General features: G+C 59.0%; 1 protein-coding gene across 3 annotated transcripts; it reads left to right on the top strand.

Annotated features, from left to right (window-relative positions):
* Positions 1-469: 469 nt before the first annotated feature.
* Positions 470-22007, top strand: C1QTNF1 (C1q and TNF related 1). Of its 3 annotated transcripts, none has more exons than XM_043585730.1 (5): positions 470-643; positions 763-857; positions 16325-16489; positions 18874-19013; positions 19817-22007. In XM_043585730.1, the coding sequence occupies exons 3-5, from the start codon at positions 16341-16343 to the stop codon at positions 20365-20367; spliced, it is 840 nt and encodes a 279-aa protein (XP_043441665.1). In that variant the 5' UTR covers positions 470-643; positions 763-857; positions 16325-16340; the 3' UTR covers positions 20368-22007. The 3 variants fall into 3 exon arrangements, with proteins under 3 accessions (XP_043441665.1, XP_043441666.1, XP_043441668.1); XM_043585731.1 differs by having other exon boundaries at positions 16328-16489; XM_043585733.1 differs by lacking the exons at positions 470-643; positions 763-857 and adding an exon at positions 7239-11753.
* Positions 22008-22314: the final 307 nt, after the last annotated feature.

Below are 22314 nucleotides of genomic sequence, written 5' to 3' on the forward strand. Positions count from 1 at the left end.
GCCTGGGGTCTTCATGGGGCTCTCTGAGAGTCTGATCAAAGCAAAAGTCCGTCCCTGTCTGACAGTGCACATGTGTGCCCACGTGCGTGCACACACAGCTTTGCATGGTTTTTTTTAGGGGGAGGGGGGGTCACAGATTCCCCAAAACCTGTCTGTGGTCCCTGGACCCCAGGGGGAGCCTCTGATTGAAAATCTCTCGGGTCTGCCGCCGTTGGGGGGCTTGATTCCACAGCATTGGCTACAAGTGCCCCCGGGGCTGCTTGGAGCCCATCCTCCAGCGCCCAGCAAGTCGGGGTTCCCAACGCTCTTTGTCCTCGGCCCCCAGCCACCCCCACACCTGGAGGGACTTCCGGAGGCTGGGAGTGGTCACCCGTACCCGCCGGCCTGGGCCGGCTCCCCAGGGTGGCCAGGGGTAGGGCAGTGCTGGCTTTCCCCTGCCCGCCGGGCACACACACAGTTAATCCTCGGCGGCTGCTGTTTGGATAATACGCACTGGGAGCGTTGGAGGCTCCGCGGCCCCGCTCACATCTGGCTGGGGTTTGCTCTTTACGAGTCTGTCCCGCTCTCTTCAGCTCTTCCTTTACTTTCGAGAAACCGCGCTTCCGCTTCTGGCCAGAGAGACCTTGGAACAGAGGAGGTCAAGGTGCCGGGAAGGCAGGGACCGGCGGGTGGCTGCCCCCGCGCCCCCCCCCCGCGCCCCCCCATTCTGCACCTTCTTCCCGGAGGACTTTTTCCTTCCTTCTCGCTCTCTCCGCTGACCAGGCTGTTCTGCCCCCTCCGACCTGGCTGGGAGGAGGCTACGACGCTGCTGGGAGATGCTCTAAGCCCGAGAGGCCGCCCCAGGACGCTGGCCGGAGGTAGGTGGCGGCTCTGGCGGGCGGGATGCCACGGGGGCCGCTCCGCTCCTGTTCCGCGGCTCCGGGTCGCGGTCTCCCCTTGTGACGAGGGAGCAGGGGCTCTGTGGCAGCTGGATGGCGTCGGGGATGACTGTGCCTCCCCTCGTGTTTGTGGGCTGATTATCTTGCTTCACACTTCTCGAGGTGTGAGAGGAGAACAAGCGGCACCCGAGTCCCCGCTGTCCCGAGGGGGGCCCCGCCCCGATATTGCCTGGGTCACCTGAGAGACAGGTTTGCCCTGCGGTGGCCAGTTTGGACCCCACACAGAACAGGAAACGCTGACTTTGGCCCCGGCATCTGATGGTCTTGGTGCTCCTGGAGGAGAATCAGTCTGAACAGGGGAGAATAATGTCCCTTTCCCTGGGGACGCTCCTGGGCTGCCTGCACCACTGAGAACCATGCCTGGCCTGGGGCCGAGTCACCCAGCTGTCTTTGAGTCTCTGGACCTCAAACACCTCCCTGGGTCAACCGCCCTGTTCTCCTAGGCGCTCCATGGGGACAGGTGTGGTCCCCACCTGTCCTGGGCACCCCCATCATGTTAGCCTGGCTCCCCGTGTGCCGACTCCTGGGCAGCCCCGTGTCCTCCGGGGGTGCACACGGGCCCTCCGGGGTCCCTCCCGGTCCATCGGAGGAAGTGGCCTCCCTCTGCGACTTGTCCGTGCCTTCCATGTCACTTCATTTCCAGGAATGGAGGCAGTTTGGCACACTGGAGATCCTTCTTTCTGAGCTTTGAAAATGAGGAGTGTCCTGGGAAACTGAGTTTTCTCAACCATGAGTGACACCCCAGGTCCCTGGGGGAGGATGTGAGGTCCTCGAAGGCTGCCGGGCCTTTGCTTTTTATAGGGTAGGAAAGCACGCAGCCAGCCCCACATGCAAGGTCACAACTAGATTGCATTTGACTGTTGTGTTTGCTACAAGGGGAAGCCTGCCCAGTGTTCCCAGCGACAGGAGGAGGGAAGAAATTCAGAGGAAGGGGAGATGGGGGGCAGAGGGTTGGGTTCTCCTGTCCTGCGTTCCTCCCCCTCCCTTGACCTGAGAGCTGAGAGGAGCTTAGGGTAACCTGTTACAATAATGGCAATAAAAATAACGGCGGCCATGGGTGCACGTGTGTGCGTGTGCATGTGTGTGCGCGCGTGTGTGTGTGTGTCCCACACAGCAGGCGCTGAGCAAACGTGGATTCTCCATGACTCCATCAACGTCACTCTCACCCCCGAAGAGCTCAGAGAGGCTCGTGACTTGCTCACAGACAGTAGATAGAGGACCCGATGGAGGACCAGCATCTGTGTGCCCAGAGAGGGCATGTAACTTGCTCAAGGATGCCCAGCTCTCCAAACTGAGGCTGGGGCCTGAGCTTCTCAAGTCTGCAAAAATCCATTTCCCAGCTGTCCACGGAGAAAGCGCCCAGGGGCAGGACGGACAGCCGGGTTCCGTTTCCCAGGAATGCTGCCGTCTCCTCTGGTTCTCTCCCTTCCCCTTCTCCCTTCTCCAGCCTCTGGTGTTCCCAGTGAGCAGCAGGTCAAGGAGACAGAGAAACAAGGGTGCAGGGGGGATCTTTGGTGGGGCTCCAGCCGGCCAGAGGAGGCCTCTGCCTGCCCGGGACAGGTGCAGCCAGCCAGCGAGAGGCACCCTCACAGGTGGACAGTGAGAAGCTGACCTGATCCCAGAAAGGTGCACAGACGTCTCCCCTCTTCATTCCCGGGCTGTAAACCTTCCTATCCAGGGCCAACCCAGCATAATCTTTCAGAACGTGCTTTCTGTTGTTCTTCCTGGTGCCTTGGGCCCTCCCCACCCCCAGCTATAATTAGCATGACTCATAAACCAAATATTCTGGCACTGAACTTCACCCATCAAAACAAAGATGAAAAGAATTTTGTAGATACAGTCGTGCTGCTGGGTGTCCTCACCGGACAGAAGCTTGCCATCGGGTTTATGTCTTCAGGGGGGCTAGCCCCTTGTGTGGGACCCTGCTCCTGGCGCTGGGGGCGGCTGAGGGCCCCGGGGCAGGGTGGCGGTGACAGCTCACAGAGGAAAGGAAGAATGGAGAGGTCCTCCTGCACTCACTGCCTAAGGCAGCCCTGTCTGTGGATCCACTGGAGAGGAAAATGGGTGTTCAGAAGCAGCCTCGCCTCCCTGCCCCGAGAGGCCAGATATTTAGGTGGAGGTGATACCTCCCCCCACCCCACCCCCGGGCACGCCTTCTTGGTGATGTGACAACTCCGTGGGCCTAGGGTTATTAATTTTTTTTTCCTGTCTTTACCTGCTGAAATCCGCCTTCTCTTAAAGTCGAGGGAGACTAAGGCAGCTCCCTGGACAGGAACGAGGGCGTCTCCCTGAGCCCCCGCACGGTGCAAGGAACCGGCCGCCCCCCTGGAGGGCAGAGTGGAAAAGGACCATCGAAGCGTGCGCAAGGCGCTTCTCTCCACTCCCTCAAGGCAGCCCAGCGAGCCTGGGGTTTGGGGTGCTCGGGGCCCTGCTGGGGGGAGTTCTGCTGTGGCAGCCTGGGTCCTCGGACCCTTGTCCTTCAGCCTCGCGGGGAGGGACTCGGGGCTGTGAGCGGGAGACGTGAGCTCCCGGCACCCCCTCTAGTCGCTCATTCTTGCCCACGCTTGCTTTCTAGGACTGGGCTCAAAGTGGAACAGGTGTGGGCGGAGGTGCGGAGGCCCCCCTTCCTGCCCACCAGGGTGTCTCCGGCCTGCCCTGGAGGCCCCTGCAGGCGACCCCTTGTCCGGCTCTGGACGGGACTGGCGCAGGCCTCCTGCGGGGCGTCCTGCCCTGTCCGGGATGGCTGTCAGGAGGGCTGTGGGCCAGGCTGGGCCTCAGTGTCTGACCATCTCCCTGGCTCCTGTAGGAATTTTCCTTGAAACAAGACGGAGCAGAGTTGGAGATTGTGGGCAGGGAGGCAGGATGGGAAGGGAGGACGGGAAAGGAGGCAGACAGGCGGGGGCAGGCAGGGCGGGGGCTGGAGGAGTGCGGGAGTCAAGGTGCCCCGGGCTTGGTCAGAGTCTCCTGCTGGCCGCTGGTAGAGCCACACATGGGGAACGCCCTAAACCTTTTGCCTTGAGTGGCACCCCCACCCCGAATGGGGACATCTGGTTACCAGCCGCCCTCTGCCCTGGGGACCGGGGAGGGAGAAAGACCTCTCCTGGGCCAGTTGCCAGCCCTGGTGGATTTGCAGGCGGGTGCAGGCCGGAAGCGGGCTGGGCCCAGCTACTTTGCCCTGCAGGTTTCTGGGGCTGGGCTGTAGAGTTGGGGAATGGGGTGTGTTCAGAGACACGTGGGCCCTTTCCCCTCGGGAGGAGTCTGAAAGCGGATTCCGGAGAGAGACGAGTAGGTCCCGGTGGCTTTCGGGGTGGCCATGGGGCCCTTCCATTCCTCTGGCATTGAGGGCAGCCCCCCTCCCCGCAGAGCCAGGGCTATGACAGCAAGACCCATGGCTCCTGGGGAAGAACCAATCGCGGGCCTAGGGAGCAAACAGAGCTAGACCCCGGCATCTGGGGAGGTGGGCTGGAGCCTGACGCCCGCCTTTCCGTTCCACCCTCTGCTCCTGCACGCTCTTGCTTCCAGCCCTTTCTCTGCAGGAGCCTCCACTAGGGCTCCCCGCGAGCCCGATCCCCAGCAGCACCCCAAAGGATGGGCAGACACAGGTCACCCAGGCTGCTCCCACCGCAACGGCAACTGGTCACACCACTGGTTCCTGCCGGCTGCACTTGGCCTCAGGTTCCTCTGCAGTCCGGCCCTCCGGTCGGCCTCTGTCCCTCAGAGAGCACTGGGGGCCCGATGAAACCATTTGCCACCCCTCCACCACGTGGTCTCCCCTCTCTCTCTCTCTCTCTCTCTCCCTTCCGGGGCTCACCAACGGACTGCTCTCTCCGCCCCGCAAGAGCGATGCTCTAAAAACGCACGTTCAACGGACCACATCTCCCACGCCTCTTACATTTTGAGGTATGGGGCGGGGTGGTTCCTGGTGATCCTGTGCCTAAATCCAAAGGGATTAAACTCAGTGGTGGGTTTTAAGATGCCGGCAGCCTGGTGCCAGCGAGGTCTCAGCGCACGGCCTCGGTGGAGACGGTTGCCACCCCCCACCGCCCCCCGCCCCGCGCCTCGTGCCACGCCTGTCACAGAATAGGCGCTCAAGAACCTGCTGAATGAATGAATGAATGAATGATGAATGCAAGGGCTCGGCTGGTGGAGAGACCCCTCAGAGCCGATGCCACCGCCCCTGCTGCAGCTCTGACCAAGTGAGCCAAGCGGGTGTGGGGTGGGGTGGCAGGATGCGCCTGCCTACCCGGCCTCTTTCCAAAGGCCCCCCGGAGGTGAAGTGGAAAAGGCACTGTGCTGTCACACACACCTGAGCACCAGCACCTCCCCGCTGTGGGGCCTGGGGCGGGCACACCTTCCCTCCGCGCCCACTTGCTCACCATTCGGGCGCACTGGAGGGGTCAGGTTCAATGGCGTCCAGAAAGCACGGTGCCCGGAGCCCGGCATGTAGTAGGTGCTTGCTGAGGTGACGGTAGCAGGGCTTCGTTAGAAGGAATCTCTGATGAATGCCGAGGCTGCTCCCAGGGGGCCCGTTAGCTCTCCAGGCCATCGCCCAGAATCCCTAAAGAGGGTCTCAAGGATTTGGCACCGTTGCCTTTGGTTTCAAGGCCTCGGGCAGCTTCCTTCGGGAGCAGGTGTCAGCAGTGAGAGGCGTGCCTGGGACGGAACACGAACTCCCTCCTGGGAAACGTGATCTCCCTACCAGGCCTGACTCTAGCCCGAGTCAGATGGCCCTCCCTGGCCCAACCCGTAGCCATGGCAACTCCAGGGGGTCTGCTCCCCGGGAGGGGGCCGGGTAGGCTGTGTCTCCTTGGTGCACTGTGCCCCTGGAATCCAGCCCTCGGCCCGGTACACAGCAGACGCTTAATAAATGCTGGTGCAGGAACTCGAGGCCGGAGCTCCGGGGCAGTTTCTGCTCCACGCGGTCCCCACTTCGATGAGGCACAGATTTGCCACAGCACTGTCCCCGAGCCCCTCCTTCATTCTCCTTCTCTGCCGCGTCCCCTCCCCTCTCCCCGCCCCCCCCCCCCAAGACACAAAATGCGCTCTTCGTCCCCAGGGTGGGGCTTATTGATTTGTCATTGTTCTAAGTGGAAAATAATGTGTACTTCGTGTGAAAAACTATGGCAGGGGAAAGAAATCGGAGAAGCCAAAATAAGAAAATGGCAAACATCCCTATTTTCCTCACCCAGGGATAATTGCTGTGAGCAGCCAGGTGGGTGGCCTTCAGATCTCGGCGGCTGAGCGCACAGACGGGCACTGATGTGTGTGTGTTTCCAACCCGACCTTCACTCATCGTGAACGTCTTTCCACGTCTGCAAACAGTCATCTGTTTACAGAGGTTGCTAATTGGTGCGGCTGGCTGCGCTCGCCCCTCCCCGCTTTATTTATTTATTTACCTGCCTTTACTCGAAGCACGCGTCCCCTGGAGCTTGGAACCTTGGCTAAAGGAAGCAGGGGATGTAGCCCTTTGTGAAGCAGGAGATTTTTCTGAGCGCAGATAAGAGGAGCCTCTGAGGGTAAGGTGGCTGGAGATGGCCACACCAGGATTCAGCCTTGCGATGGCACTCTATGGGGCACCCTGGGTCACTCTCCCCCTTCCCTCCTCTCTCCCCAGACAGCCCCACCTTGAGCGAGAGAGAGATTTGAACACCTTGGCTTGAGGCCCTAGCAAGAAGTGTGGGATCCTAGAGTCCTGGTTGCATGTTGGCTCTGCGGAAAGGTTGAGCGTGGAGTTCTGTGTTGCACATCAGACACCAGATACTGGGGACTCGAGGAGGGGAGACACAGCTGCCTTGGAGGGGCTCCTTGTCCGGGGGTGGGGGGTGTAGACCCTACGGGAGGCTGGGGGAGCACCTTCCTGGAGGAGTGCCCCCAGACCGGGCTCTAAAGAACACATGATGGAGAGGGTGGCGGGGAAGGGACCGACGGAGGAGAGCGTGTGGCTTGTGTTGGGTCTGCGAGCGGCTCCAGATGGGAGCAGGGGGGCGGCAGCTTGGCCAGAGGCGAGGCAGGAGCCAGGTGGTGGCGCTCAGGGTTTACCCGCTTTCCTTACTTCCTGGGAAGCCTTCTCCACCCAGGGCGGGACTCAGACTGGCGATTCTGCAAGGTGCCTCTCTGGTGAGCAGGTTGGAAGACAGAGGCGAGACAGAGGGGAGACGGGGCAGTGGAGAGCTGGGAAGGAAGCGGTGGCCGGCCAGCGAGGAGGGGACCGGAGGCCCTGGGGAAGCTGGGTGGTGGATGAGAGGTGACAGGTGCATGAGAGGTGGGGTCTGAGTGGCCCCCAGATTTCCGGCCTGGCGCCCTTGTGTGGGCGGCCGCTGTAGCTTCAGGAGAAGCGGGTATGGTGGGGACAGGAGCGGAGTTAATTCAGGGGTTCGCGGGTCTATGGCAGAGCGGAGCGCAGGTGCTCAGAAGACTGATAACCCAGGCTGTCCTGTAGAACTTTCTGCCATCGTGGAGATGTCGTCCCAGGCGTGCCATCTGAGAGGCTGGTCGCCTAACATCACCCGCTGTGGATGAGAACCGAATTCTCCATTTCGCTTCATTTTAACAAATTTTACTGGCCCCCTTGGCTAGTGGCTACTGCTCCGGAGGACGTGGGACAAAAGCCCTCAGGCCAGGCCGGAGTGGAGACGAGGATCTCAGAGAGCTGTCACTGTAGAAAGTGACAGGCGGACAGCGGGTCTGGAGGGGGAGGGGCTGACTGCCCAGGCCACAGCCCCCGTAGCCACCCGTCTCTGCGGGCGCGTCCGTGAAGAATGAACACTGGGAGGCAGGCTGGGCCAGAGTGGGGACAGAAGAGGGGGCCAGCCCTGTCCTGACTGCAGATTGCATGCTGAGCTAAATTCTGTTCTTGGCCTAGAAGCCCTTAGGTGTGGGACCACGTTCTCTCTTATGACAAGCTTCCTCGGGAGGCGTCTGTGAGATGTCGGGGCGATTGATGTCCAGGCCTCAGAAGAACCAGACGTTAGAGCCGCTTGTAAAGAGGCGGGTGTGGTGGGACACAGGCCTTGGAACTCCCAGGTTCTCTCCTCCCAGAGGGCGTCCCTGCTGTGGGAACGTGGGCCCCGGGCCAGGCCACCTGCAGAGCGGGCTCACGGCGGGCCACGAGCTGTCAGTGGCCCTTCTCTGTCACGCAGCTCTCAAAGCAGGGGCAGGCCTGCAGCCCAAGGCCTCGCAGCTGGGAGGTGATCTAAGGACAGTGCTCTAGTCAAGGAGGTCTTTGTTTGCACCGGGACAGACTCGGAGCTGTGGAGGCTGGGCTGGCCAGGTGCCCCCGGAGGCCCGACGCCGGCAGCCCACGTGGTCTCACTGTTTTCAGGGCCTGGGCACAACACGGTGTCCCCTCTGCATCCGGGTGAGCCTTTCCTTCCCGAGGCCCAGCTGCCCCAGGAGCGAGGGAGACGTGTTAGGAATCGGGGGAGGGATTCTTTTTCCTTTTTTAATATAAAGTTTTTATCCATTCATTTAAGTAATCTCTACACTCTAACGAGGGGCTCGAACTCATGATCCCGAGATCAAGAGTCACACGCTCTTGAGACTGAGCCAGCCAGGCGCCCAGCAGATGGGGTGGGGGCCGGGGGAGGTGATTCTTGCCTTCTGTTCTTTTCAGTTTTGTCCCAAGCCAGGCCTCTCTGCTGTGCAGGGAAAAGGAAGCTCTTGCTTATTAACTAGAAAGACCCCATCTCTGTCCCTGGCCATGTGTTTGAAGGTCACCAAATAAACCCCCAAACCTTAGAAAATAAATCCTTCTTCTCTAAGCCAGAGAGCAGTTTCTAGGAGAAGGGGAAAGGGTGAGATTCAGCGAGTGGCGTGGATGCCGGGACCCCACCCTTACTGACCCAGGTTCCTTCAGTAAGGGGGTCCTTATCCTGCCCACTGCTGCTTCCTTTTCAGGGCTTGGGGTGGGGGGGGGAAGCGGGAGAGGGCCTGAGACCCACTGGGCTGCCCGATTCTAGAAGGGGAAATTCGATATTAAATGGGCTTCTGGAGTTGGTGAGCAAATGTCATTCATCAACTGGAAGTCAGTCTGCCTCCCTCCTTCCCGTCACCAGAGGAGTTCCGTAAGTGGAAAATCAGTGTGATGCGTGGTGTCTGGGGCAGGAAAGCAGATGTCATGTGTGAGAAAACCCTGACGGTCATCAGGGCCGGAGGGATGCCCCAACATGGGGCTTTCTCCTTCCTGGGCACCCCAGGATCGACATCGAGGAGAGGTCCTGCTGGAGAGCTCGGATCTCCTCAGTGGGAGAAAGATGTCCAAGCGGAGAGGGGCAGCCTCGGGGCTCCCTTTCCGGCTGGCAGGATGCCGGGGAGAGGGAGGTGGCAGGAGCAGATAGGGGAGGGATGTCGGATGCCACGTTGAGGCCAGGAGTGATGGCCCACCACGCCGAATTGCGTTCTTGGCCTAGACGCCATCAGGTGTGGGAGGCAGTCCTCCTCTCACGCCAAGCTTCCTCGGGAGCCGCGTGTAAAATTTTGGAGTGATGTCCAGGCCCTAGAAAAGCCAGGCAAAGTTACTTGTCTTGGGGGTATTGAGGTCTGGGATGCAGCCAGAGCCCCTGGAAGGCATCACACAGAGAGGCAAATGGTAGAACGGAGAAGAGGCCTTCAGGAGACATTCAAGGCGGTCGGTGACTGATTCGATGTGGCGGGTGCATGAGAGGAACGAGCCCAAATGACTCCCAGATTTCCGGCCGGCTGCTTGTTCTTAGTCCTGCTTCCTCCCCCCGCTGGTTGCGTTTTGTCCGACAGCGCTTTCTGCCACGATCGGAATGCCCTGTTCTGTGCTGTGGCCAACGTGGTAACTACCAAAGCCGTGTCGCTGCAGAGGGCGTGGAACGTGGCTAGTGTGAGAGAGGAACTGAAGTTCTGAATCTTAGTCGGTCAGTTTAAAATGAAATAGCCAGCCGTGGCCAGCGGCAGGCACACCGGACCGCACAGGCCCGGGGTGTTCCCCGCTCACCCTTTTGATCCGACAATTCCTGTCCCGTCCCGAGCTATACGGTACACGTCCGTCCGTCCGTCTCCTTCGCTGGACCGTAATCTTCTCGAGGTCAGGGAGGAAACCTCACTGGTGGTGGAGTCGGTTTCTCCTGAGTTCCGACGCAAGGCTGGGCAAATTGTGGGCATTCAGTAAGCCGGGCCCGTGTGACGCCTTCTGCCAAGAGGAAATCTCGAGCCGCGCAGGCTGTGGGACTTGTCTTCTAAGCTTCCTCTCATCCAGGGAGATCCTAGGCTCCTTGCCTCCCCGAACAGCTGGCCACCCGATGAGCATTTCGGAAGAGGGAAAACTTCATAAATGCTTTTGTCAAATGGCACTGGGCTGGGTGTGGCATCGAGGCAAAAATGCACACATGTGGTGCCCAAACTCTGCGAGTTTCCCATCAGAGCACAGGCAGGCGGGACACTGTGGGGGTGGGTGGGGCCCGTCTTGAACAGACACCAGGAAACTTGAACGTGGGTATGAATTCCATCTGCTTGAAGGATTTACCCCGTGTCCACAAAAGGTCTGAGAAGGGGGTGAAAATTACTATTATTGTTTTAAAGAGGGAGGCAGAGAGAGCGAAAGAGCGAGAGAGAGAGAGAGAGAGAGAGAGAGCTGAGCTGGGGAGGGGGCGGAGAGAGAGAGGGAGAGAGAGTCTCAAGCAGGTTCCAAGCTGGAGTCCGACACGGGGCTCGATCCCACGACCCTGGGATCATGACCTGAGCTGAAATCAAGAGTCAGACGCTCCACTCATTGAACCACCCGGGCGCCCCAAACGGATGAAAATCATGAACGAGGACGTGTTCTCAGGCTCCCGCCAGACCCTGCCATTGGCCCATTTCCCCCTTCCGCACCCCCACTCCTACCTGGGGGGGGGGGTTCTTCCTTTGGGGGAGGGTAAGCAGGAGGCAGATGGCAGGGCCGAGGGGAGGGCAGCTGGAGACCCCCAGCTGGAGAGTCTGGGGCAGAAACGGGAGAAAAATGGAGTTCACCGAGCTGACGTGGGATTTGGCAGATGAATTTCTTCACAGGGTTTCAGAAGGGCAAGTCGGGAACTTGAGTCACGTTGGAGCTGGCCTCAGAGGCCTTGACCACAAGGCAGCCTGGAGACCGGGCCGTGTGGGCCGGTGAGGGTTGTCCACGGCTGGCAGAGAATTCCCGCCTCCCGGACCTGCCTTTGCTGTGTGTGTGTATATTCTTCTGAGTCACCCTACTGGGGGCAGAGCCTCACCCTTTGTAGGTGACTTCATTTCACTGGAAATTGCTAAAAGTGATTTGGAGGCAAGTTTGGTTTGGATGTTGGGCAATACTGTTTTTGCCCAAAAGTTACGAAAATGGTGGTGTCGTGATGCTGACTTTTCTGTGGCCTTTGGTAAAATTTTTTCTTCTATCTTAATGTTCATTTATTTTTGAGAGAGAAAGAGAGACAGAGCATGAGCGGGGGAGGGGCAGAGACAGAGAGGGAGACACAGAATCCGAAGCGGGCTCCGGGCCCCGAGCTGTCCGCACAGAGCCCGACGCTGGCCTCGAACGCACAAACCCTGAGATCGTGACCCGAGCTGAGGTCAGACGCTTAACCGCCTGAGCCACCCAGGCGCCCGGGTTCTGAAGATATTTTTGAAGAAGGAAAAAGATTTCACTCACGGTTTGCTTTGGCCCCAAAGAGGAGGTTCTTGAGGAGAATCACCAGCCTCTGCTGCCCTCACGACGTCAGCCTGGCGCCTGGGACTCTTTGCTGGCTCTGTCCCCATTGATATCATCCCCCTTAGGTCGGCTGCGTCCTCGTCCCCACCTCTTCGGATCAAAGTCCAGAAAATTCCTTTTCCAGACTGGTAAGAGACAAGCCAACACGCCAAACGGGGCTCCCACTGGGGGCAGAGCCCTGATCCTCAGCTGGGGGTGGGGGGAAGTTTTGCCTCCCAGGGGACAGGCAGCAGAGTCCGGAGACATCTTTGGCTGTCAGTCACCGCTGGGAGTGGGGCGTGTTAATAGAATCTAGTATGTGGAGTCCAGGGATACTGATAAATATCCTGCAAACGCACAGGACAACCTCCCACAACAAAGAGTGAGTCAGCCCCAAATGTCAGTAGTGCTGAGGTTGAGAAACCCTGGGGACAAAAGAATCCAAGGTAGCTTTTTATGTGTGTTTGTTGTTATTTCCTGACTTTCCCCGAATGAATATATATTACTTTGGATTCAGGAAGAAAAAGGTTTAAAGAAAGGAAAACCTCTTTTCCTTTTAAGTGATGCAAGCTTGGCATTTACAGAAAAAAAAAAAAAAAGTAATTATTGAGGGGCCGAGGAAAAACAGAGGAAATACAGAAGAAGGGAAATAAACAACTTTAGAAAACTCCATTTCACAAATATTTGTTGAGTAGCAATCAAGTTCAGGGTGCTGCAGGATGCTTGGCCGGTCCAAGAGGAACACGACTAGGAGGTCACGGGCTGCTGTGCAGAATCCTACGGGCCAAGCAAAACTCTGCAGAATAAGACAACAGGAAAAACAAAGTTTAAAAAGGGGAGGGAGAGGTTTTGGCAGCTGAGGGTCTGGGAAGGCGTCGGGAGGAAGGGGAAGCACTTGGCTTTGGTCTGGAGGACCAGGTAGGATAATGATGTGATCTGAGGACAGCCTGTTGAGTCAAAACCAGTGTCCCCCACCAGCCCCCGCTTAAAGATTGGGCAGTCTGAGGCTAATAACTTCTCTACGTCTCTGTTTGCTCATCGGTAAGGTTGGTGTAATAACGAATGAGTATTGTCTTCTTAAAGGATTCACTGGAGGTCCCTCTGAGGCCTATGTCGGGGTAAGAATTGCTAATGAGGACGTGTTCTCAGACCTAACCCTAACTTGCCGGGCTAGAAGGATGCACTGAAATGATGCCTGGGGTGGATGCTCCGGGCTGCGCCTGGTGCACTGGTGGCCCAACAAGGCTGGTTTTTAGTAGGAGGACGAGAAGGGGAACTCTTGGCCAGGGGAGAAGGATACACACAGATGGACAGATGCCAGGAGTTTGGGGAGCACGGCTGAAGCTGGGATTCAAAGTATGGTCCGAGGACTAGGAGCACTGGCAGCATCTGGGCTTTTTGCAAGTGCAGACCCTCAAGGCCCTATCCCAGACCTTCTGAATCAGAACCTGCATTTAAATCAGGCTTCCCAGGTGGTATGTGTGTATGTTAGTGTTTGCAAAGCAGGGAGCTTGGGCGTAGGATGAGGGGTGCTGTACAAGGTAGCTGAAGAGTGGGGTGTCATGTATGATCTGTCAGGCATAAATGGTGGATGAATGGATGGATGGATGGATGGATGGATAGATGGGTGGATGGATGGATGGAAGGATGGATGGATGGATGGATGGATGGATAGATGGGTGGATGGATGGATGGGTGGATGGAAGGATGGATAGATGGATAGATGGATGGATGGATGGATGGATTGATGGATGGATGGATGGATGGATGGATAGATGGGTGGATGGATGGATGGGTGGATGGAAGGATGGATGGATGGAAGGAAGGATGGATGGAAGGATGGATGGAAGGATGGATGGATAGGTGGATGGATGGATGGATGGATGGATGGAAGGATGGATGGATGGAAGGAAGGATGGATGGAAGGATGGATGGATGGAAGGAAGGATGGATGGAAGGATGGATGGGTGGATGGAAGGATGGATGGAAGGATGGATGGATAGGTGGATGGATGGAAGGATGGATGGATAGGTGGATGGATGGATGGATGGATGGATGGATGGATAGATGGGTGGATGGATGGATGGATGGAAGGATGGATGGATGGAAGGATGGATGGAAGGAAGGATGGATAGATGGATAGATGGATGGATGGATGGATGGATGGATGGATGGATAGATGGGTGGATGGATGGATGGATAGATGGGTGGATGGATGGATGGAAGGAAGGATGGATGGATGGATGGATGGATAGATGGGTGGATGGATGGATGGAAGGATGGATGGATGGATGGATAGATGGGTGGATGGATGGATGGAAGGAAGGATGGATAGATGGATAGATGGATGGATGGATTGATGGATTGATGGATGGATGGATGGATGGATGGATGGATAGATGGGTGGATGGATGGATGGATGGATGGAAGGATGGATGGGTGGAAGGAAGGATGGATGGAAGGATGGATGGAAGGATGGATGGGTGGATGGAAGGATGGATGGAAGGATGGATGGATAGGTGGATGGATGGATGAATGGATGGGTAGATGGATGGAAGGATGGATGGATGGAAGGATGGATAGATGGGTGGATGGATGGAAGGATGGATGGATGGATGGATGGATGGATGGATGGAAGGAAGGATGGATAGATGGGTAGATGGATGGATGGATGGATTGATGGATGAATAGATAGATGGATAGATAATATTAATATGTATTTTATAAATTCACATAAACACGTACAGTAGAGATTCTGAGTGGGGGGCTTGTCCAAGCAGTCTCTTGGTCATTGGGAAGCTCTACTGGGTCCTGGAGCTTGGGAGGGATAGCTGGTTGGTAGAGAACTTAGAGGTAGGGAGGCCCAGCTAATCCACTGCGGTGTATGAGATGGGGAGTGCTGCAGCCAACTGAAGACTTGGCGGAGGTGCGGGTGACAAGGAAGGAGGGGGTTTCTGGGGACGCAGCCTCCCTAGCGCAGAGGCTCATTACATCTCCAAGGATCCATCTGGAGGACCTCTGGCCTCTGCCTTTTATCCCAGGGCTCTGGTTCCTGGCCGTCTGCCTCCCCCATGTTGTCTTTATTTGGCCCCGGGGGCTCCAGCAGGGAGGGCTAACGGAGCACCCTCTCCGCAGAGCTATAACAGCGAGCCCACCAACACACAGAATAAAGAACAAAGCCCCCAAGTCGACCTACCAGCTACAAGGCCTCTGAGCAACGGGGTGTTTGAGGGAAGTCCACGGCCTCCCATGATCAGCGAAAGGAACGTTCATCTGGGTGGATAATTACTGACAAAAAACAAAATCTGTCTCAGTACTTAATTCTCCTTAAACATAAAGGAGGAACTGAAGGAAAATCAGACCTGGGACCTTCTGCGATTTGCCTGCCAGTAACAACCTGGATCCCACTCCTAACTTGGCTTCAAGGGGAGGGTGGTTCTCATCGTCACTGGGCCTCTGTCTCTCACTGGGCAGCTGAAAGTGTTGGGCAGGGTGTCCTGGCAGGCCCTTCGAGGTGTTGAATTGTATGTTTTGGTGAACAAAGTTTGGCTGGGATTGGCCAGTTACTCACTCCTGCAGTGGGGAGGTTTCCCAACCCACCAGAAGCAGTCAAGGCCATCTAGCTGTCTATCTATCCATCCAGAAGCTCCCCCAAGTTAGCTGGGGGAGATGGCTCTAATGGTGGAAGTGGATAGGATGGGTTTTTTTTTTTTTTTGCCTATTTTAAGCCCAAGCACTGCCTCCTAATGGGCTCACTGGGGACCCCCAGTGGATGTGTCTTTCTAGAAGGACTGTTTTCAATACTGGGTGAGGACCTGTCCAGAGCGTTCACCTGAGAACACCATGAGAGACATGTGACAGAGCTGGCTCTGATGAGTGACCGAGGCGTCAAGGGCTGGACCCCACCCCCTCCCTGAGTGAGATGCGTAACCTCCCTCCCTCCCCATCCACGCCTACGGCACAGGGCAGTGACCACACGCATTCATCCGGGAGTGTGCTTATTGTTCTAACAGGGCTGATAAATGGTCACCCGGAGAGCCCACTGGCTGAGGCTCCGGAGGCAGAGGACGTGCGCACATGACGGTGTGTGAGTGCATGTGAGTGTGTGCATGTGTGTGCGTGCACACGTGTGTGGCTGTGGGAGAGTACGCGGCTGTGCACGTTAACTGTGTGAGCATGCCCGCGGGTACAAGTGTGTTGAAAGTGTGCGTATACACAGGTACTGAGTGTGCTGAATGCGTGTGGGAGTGTGTGAGAGTGTGTGACTGTGTCAAGTGTGTGAGAATATGTACACGGGGCGCGTGGGTATGCACGGAGGTGTGTGCGTGTGTGAGCGCAAGAGTGTGTCACGTGTAAGAGTGTGAGCTTTCGTGTGCACCTGCCGCGTGGGAGTACCGAGTGTACGTGTGCACGCTGGCACGTGTGAGAGTACGCGAGTGCACGGGTCCACGTGAGTGTGAGAGTACCGAGGATACGTGCACACGTGTGTAAGCACGAGGGCACTAAGTGCACGGGTGCACACGTGTCTCGTGCAAGAGGACGCGAGGGCGCGTGCATGAGTGTGCGCGGAGCGTGTGAGTGCGGCGGCCCATGCGCGGTCGCCCTCCCGGAAGGGGCCGTGGCCGAAGCCCCTCCCGGCTTCGCGGGTCTGGCGACGCCTCCGGTTGCCTCTCCGCGGGCCCCTTCCCAGCCCGTGTCCTTGCCCGTGTGTCTTTCCCAGCAGGGCGCGCGGGAACATGGGCTCCCGGGGACTGAGACTCGGGCTGGCGAGCTGCCTGCTGCTGGCCTTCGCCTGTGGCCCGGTGCTGGGCCGTGCGCCGCGCGGCCCACAGGAGCTACAGGAGCAGGAGGGGACCGAGGAGCCGCCGCTGGACCACGCGGAGAGGTGAGACACCGGGGCGGTGTGCACGCGGGCGCTCGGGCTTGGCGGGTTGAGCCTGGGGTCCGGAGCACCGCAGGGGGCTCGTTCGGGGGCCGGACGCGAGGGAGCAACAGCCAAGGCCAAGGGACGGTCCTCGCGGGGGCCGATCCTTGAGGACAGACCAGCCATCTCCCCTTTCAGCGAGCTTTACCTGAAACCGAACACTGTACCCCTCCTCCTTCTAACCCCAAAGGGATTGGGTCTGTTCGGTTTTGCAGCCACATCCTTAAATAAAGAGTTCACCGAAGGGGCGCCTGGGTGGCTCAGCGCGTTAAGTGTCTGGCCCTTGACTTCAGCTCAGGTCGTGATCTCACAGTTCGTGGGTTCAAGCCCCACATCGGGCTCTGCGCTGACAGCGCGGAGCCTGTTTGACAGTCTGTCTCCCCCTCTCTCTGCCCCTTCCTTGCATGTTCTCTCTATCTCTCAAAAATAAATAAACATTAAAAAAAAAAAAAAAAGAGTACACCAAGCCCCCCACCCCAGCCCTCGGGTTGTCTTTCCATTCTGGCCTTGTCCTTTGAGAGTATCTTCCAGGGCTCTGAGAAGCGCCGCTGGGAATATTTTGTAGGGACAACCAAATGCCTACGGTGTTACTCACGAAAGTGTCGTATCTCACATGTGAGGTTCCAGCCCGATGCTTTGACTTTCTGCATTAGTTTCAGCTTCGGGCCGACCTGATGCCCCAGGCTTTAGGTGTGCTTTACAGGACGATGGAATTGCACGCGATGCGGCACACGGTGACATCTGTCACCTCCTGCTCCTTTTCCTCGTCCTCCACTTCCCCCTCCTCCCCCTCCTCCTCCTCTCTCTTTTCGCTCAACGAACACTGAGCATCTAATATTGGTCTGGCCATCCGCTAGGGACGGGGGGACCTGCACAGATGACAGTCCCTGGCCTCCGGGAACCCTGAGGCTATGGGGGAGCAGAGTGGTGAACAGTGAGGTAGGACGGGTATGCCCGCAATGCTGGCGGTGGCGGTGGGAGGGGGGGACCGAGCAGAGGAGTGACCTCATCTTGAAGGACACCCTGGGGGGCATCCGGGTGCGGAAGGAGGGTGTGTGGCAAGTTGCGGCCCTGCCGGGTGGCTTTGGGGTAGTGGAGGGTAGGAATGGGAAGGGAACTCCTGAACTTAATCCTACAGGGAGTCATGGACGATTATCACGGAGAAGGTGGGGATGTCTGGGGATGTCATGGAGAGGTTTCAGGGTCCTGGGGTTCCAGAAAGAAGGCTGGAGAAGGCAGAGAAGATGGATGGGAGGCGTGGGGGGAGGCAGATTCCAGGAGGGCGGTCAGAGTGGTGACGGTCCCCCAGAGATGGGGAGGCCTGAGGACCCAGCTTCTGCAGGTGCCTTGGTGGGGGGTGCTGACTGCTCAGCACCCCGTGGTCCTCAGAATGTGGTGGCGAGGCCAGAGACATCTCCCAAATGAGCCTGAAGCTCCATTCTGGGTGGCCGATGACGGTAACGTGAGGCAGGCTTGGAGGGAGAAGGTTCCGGGGGCGCAGTGACGGGCCGACACTTTGGGACACATCACCTCTGTGGGGTTTGCGGGGTCTAGATGGAGACTTCCGGCAAGAGGCGGGGGTCCACCTGGGAGTCCCCACCTGGCACCTGTGGGGCCTGAATTTAGGGTGTGCAGATCCGTTTCCTGGATTATCTGGGGTTTTAAAGCAGGAGCGGAGGCAGAGAAGGAACCGGCCTTTTGAGATGGAGTGACTACCTCTGAGATGGTGCCGTCAGCTCCAGAGCCTGGGAGCAAACAGGGAAGCCAGAAAGAGCACCGCGCAGCGCAGGGCGAGGCCGCGAGGTGGCAGCACGGAGCTGTCCCCGGCCACCCCGCCCCGGCCGCCCCTGTAGCGTGGGTAGCAAATGTTAGAGTGGAGTCTCCAGCTCAAAGCTCAAAGGAACCGTAAAGATCTGGCCGAGCCCTTTCATTTACAAATGAGGCAGCTTCATGTAGTATCTTCTAGAACCACAGTTGATGGAGGGGGTTCACAGCACTGTCACACATCCTCTGAAACCCCTCCCGGAGGGGCAGAGCTCTCCAAGCAGCCCGGGCTCGGCTCCCACGGCCCGCAAATTACTGCTGTGTTTGTTATCGCCGTGGGTGAGGATTGCTGTGACCGGAAGGCGGGGGGTGGGGCTCTTCCAGAAATTTCATTCAGGGGTCCCAGACTTCGCCGAGAGCCAAGGCTGCCTCTGTCGAGGGAAAGCGAGTGCACGCCCTGGCACGCCCAGGAGAGAGAGGGGAGGCAAGCAGGTTAGACCAGACCCCCTGGCAGCAGGAGAGAGAAGAGGTCCCAGCTCAGAGAGCTCTTGGCTTCCACGGTAACGTCTTTATTCCCTTAGGGATGAAAAGAACCATGAAAAATACAGCCCCAGGCAGGGGGAGGACGAGCCCGCTTCCCGATGCTTCCGCTGCTGTGACCCCGGCACGCCCGTGTACCAGGCCGTCCCGGTGCCACAGATCAACATCACCATCCTGAAAGGTCAGGCTGCTGCCAAGCCACCGAGGGGACCTTCTCCCGGGTGGGGGTGGGGAGTGCTCTGTTCTGCGGGGGGCGGGGAGGGGGAGAGGATGTAGTCTTTTTTTTTTTTTTTTTTTTAATTGAGTTTATTTATTTTGAGAGACAGAGCAGAGGAGGGGCAGAGAGAAAATCCCAGGCAGGCTCCGTGCTGTCAGCGTGGAGCCCGATGCGGGGCTTGAACTCACATGAACCTGTGAGATCATGACCTAAGCCACCCAGGCACCCCAGGAAGATGGTGGTCTTTAGGGTGGATGAGGCGGGCCGCCCCTCTGGGCACAGAGCAGAGGCAGGCTGACCTCTAGAGGTGGAGGAGGAGGAAATTCCATCCGAGGCTCTGTCCCCTTTCCAAGAGGGCAGATTTGAAAGAAGTGGCCCGCAGGACCAGGGTCTCGCCAACCCCCCGCCGCCCCCGGCTGCATCCGAGCCTCTGTGTCCTCTGTTCTGGGGCTCGGCACCCCACCCCCCGCCCCCAGCCCGCTTTCTGAAATGCCAGCGGCCGCCGCGGTCCGGATAACCTCGCGCAGCCCTGCAAAAATCTGACCGGGAAGCTCCCGGGCGAGCCCGACATCTGCAGTTCATTTGCTGCGAGTCGGCCGTGGGCCCGGCCGCAGCGCCTGCCGCTTTTGGACAAACCCACATGTTCCCTTTGCTTGGCCAGCACTTTCCGGAGGGGGAAAAAATGAAGGCTTCTGGATGAAAATAGAACCACCGTGGCGGCTGGGCCAGCTTTGCTCGACGCCGCTTTGCTCTCTCGTCCCTTTTAGGTGAGAAGGGTGACCGAGGAGACCGAGGCTTGCAGGGGAAATACGGCAAAACAGGCTCCGCGGGCGCCAGGGGCCACACGGGCCCCAAAGGGCAGAAAGGGTCCATGGGGGCCCCCGGGGACCGCTGCAAGAACCATTACGCCGCCTTCTCGGTGGGCCGGAAGAAGCCCCTCCACAGCAACGACTACTACCAGACGGTGATCTTCGACACGGAGTTCGTGAATCTCTACGGCCACTTCAACATGTTCACCGGCAAGTTCTACTGCTACGTGCCGGGCATCTACTTCTTCAGCCTCAACGTGCACACCTGGAACCAGAAGGAGACGTACCTGCACATCATGAAGAACGGGGAGGAGGTGGTGATCCTGTTTGCCCAGGTGAGCGACCGCAGCATCATGCAGAGTCAGAGCCTGATGCTGGAGCTGCGGGACCAGGACGAGGTGTGGGTGCGTCTCTTCAAGGGCGAGCGGGAGAACGCCATCTTCAGCGACGAGTTTGACACGTACATCACCTTCAGCGGCTACCTGGTCAAGCACGCCCTGGAGCCCTAGCCCCGCCGGCCCCGCGTCCCCCCCACCCCCGCCTGGGGAGGGGTGGGGGGGGCACGGGTCTCGCTGCAGCCCCTCCCCCAGGCCTGGCTTCCCCGCCTCACTGCCCAGCTTCGGCCCTCCACACCACGCCCCTCGCTGAAGGGGAAGGGAATCGGCTGTGCTTCCAGGCCTTGGGGGCTCCCGGGTGGGCACCTGCGGGGAGGGGGGGGGCGCGGCTCCCGTCCATGCACGTATCCCCAGGCGACCCAGCAGGCGCGCGGCCACGGGGCAGGGTGTCCCAGAGTCATCCCGCTCCCTCCCGTGGCTGGAAGTAATTAAGGAAATTGTAAAGTTTGTAAAAGAAGCAACATCGGGCCGTGTGGGAAGAGGGAGGCATTGTGATTCTTGCCTTCCCACGGGCCGCACCGGTTCCCCGGTTCCCCGGGGAGGCCGTTCCAGCTTGAGCTTGCGTGAGCCTCCTGCTAGAGGAGACCCGACGTGGACGCTGCGGGCCACGGGGGAGGGGGGCGGAGGGCGTGGGGCCCTCCTCGGCCATTCATGAGCCTTCTTTGGCAACCGCTGGACTGACCTCCACGTCCTGGGGTCGGCACGGCCTTGCCCCGAGGGTTCGGCTGGTCTGTCTGAGCCACAACAGCGAGGGGGGGTGGTGGTGGCTGGGGTGGGGGTAGCGAATGTCAGCTCTCAGCAGGGCAGCCAAGCCCTGGGCCTCGGCCTCTGGGCTGAGACGAACAGCCTGCTTGTTGGAACCCGCAGACTCCTGACAACAGCCGGGGACCTCGGGAGTCCCTGGGTCTGCTCGGCACAACCAAGGCGGAGCCATCCATCTGGCGTGGTTCTGCCCCCACGGCCCCAGACTGCCCCGGAGCCCTGGGCAGGGCCTTCACGCCGGCCACCCTGGCGCTGGCTTTCCGCTCCTCCTCTCAGACGGGTCAGCCATGGAAGGCACTGGAGCCATAGTTTTGTAACAGCTGTCGTGGTTATATAATATTTGCTATACAAGCTCCCTGCACACCGTCTCCAGTCCTGTTTCCCTGAGGGCTCAGTGCTCTCCCCAGGCCTCTTTGATCAGTAGCCTAGGACACCGCGGGAGAGCCTTCCTCTGGGCCCCGGGGGCAGGGAAGAGCCAGAAGGGGCTGGAAGGCTCTGCCTGCCTCGGGGCCCCCGCGGGGCACCGTCCCTCTGACCAGGAGAGAAGCACGTCTGAAGCACTGGAGTCAGAACCCTCTCTGGGAGGTGGGGTGTAGAGACACCCGAAGCGGCTGCTGCCTAGATTTGGTGCTCTGGCCCGTGGCTGACTTTGGCCCGGTGGCCCTTCCCTGCCTCTCTCCGTTAACACCCAAGGCCAAGGTCCCTCTCCTACCTGCTCGGGCCCCTAAGCCCCTACGGGAACATTCCTTCCCTCAGGGAAGGGTCGGTCCTTCCCTGGTGACCCTGGGCCTTGACCCATCCCTCCGCCCTCCCGGGGGCCGGGCCACCGGGTCTGGGCCCCGTGCCTCCTTCCCTCTGAAGGACTTCTGCTGGTCAGACTTTCAAAACGGTGTTTCTATGGGCGTGCTGGTGAGTGGAGCGTCCGCCTGCTGCTTTGTGCTGTCCCGGTGCTCTTTCGGAAAACATTAAACTTGGAACCATGCGTTTGAGCATCATGGCCTCTCCAGTTTGGTCCTTGAACCACATCCTGCCCCTTTCTCTCCCCCTCCCCGCAGCCCACCGGCCGCCCGCGGGAAGCCTGGGGGCCCTTGGCGTTGGCACCGGGAACCTAGGTACCGGCGGGCACAGGCCGGGCCCCGAACTGCCTTGTTCCTCCGGGCGTGTTTCCCGGGCTCAGCGGGGCGTGGCCCGTTGGGCGCCCTGTGCCCGAGGGGGTCTGTGAGGGGCGGGCGGGAGGCAGGCCTCGGGCAACTGTGCTGCTGTCCCCGGGTCGCCGTGACAACCCGCCACAAGCCCGAT

Source organism: Prionailurus bengalensis, chromosome E1 (assembly GCF_016509475.1).
Source record: "Prionailurus bengalensis isolate Pbe53 chromosome E1, Fcat_Pben_1.1_paternal_pri, whole genome shotgun sequence".
Taxonomy (NCBI): domain Eukaryota; kingdom Metazoa; phylum Chordata; class Mammalia; order Carnivora; family Felidae; genus Prionailurus; species Prionailurus bengalensis.

Bases quoted from the DNA above. Each gene is read 5' to 3' on its own strand.
- C1QTNF1 (XM_043585730.1), top strand. From the start codon at position 16,341: ATGGGCTCCCGGGGACTGAGACTCGGGCTGGCGAGCTGCCTGCTGCTG. The intron at 16,490-18,873 runs GTGAGACACCGG...TTATTCCCTTAG, and splicing joins CCGCTGGACCACGCGGAGAG to GGATGAAAAGAACCATGAAA. The intron at 19,014-19,816 runs GTCAGGCTGCTG...CGTCCCTTTTAG, and splicing joins CAACATCACCATCCTGAAAG to GTGAGAAGGGTGACCGAGGA.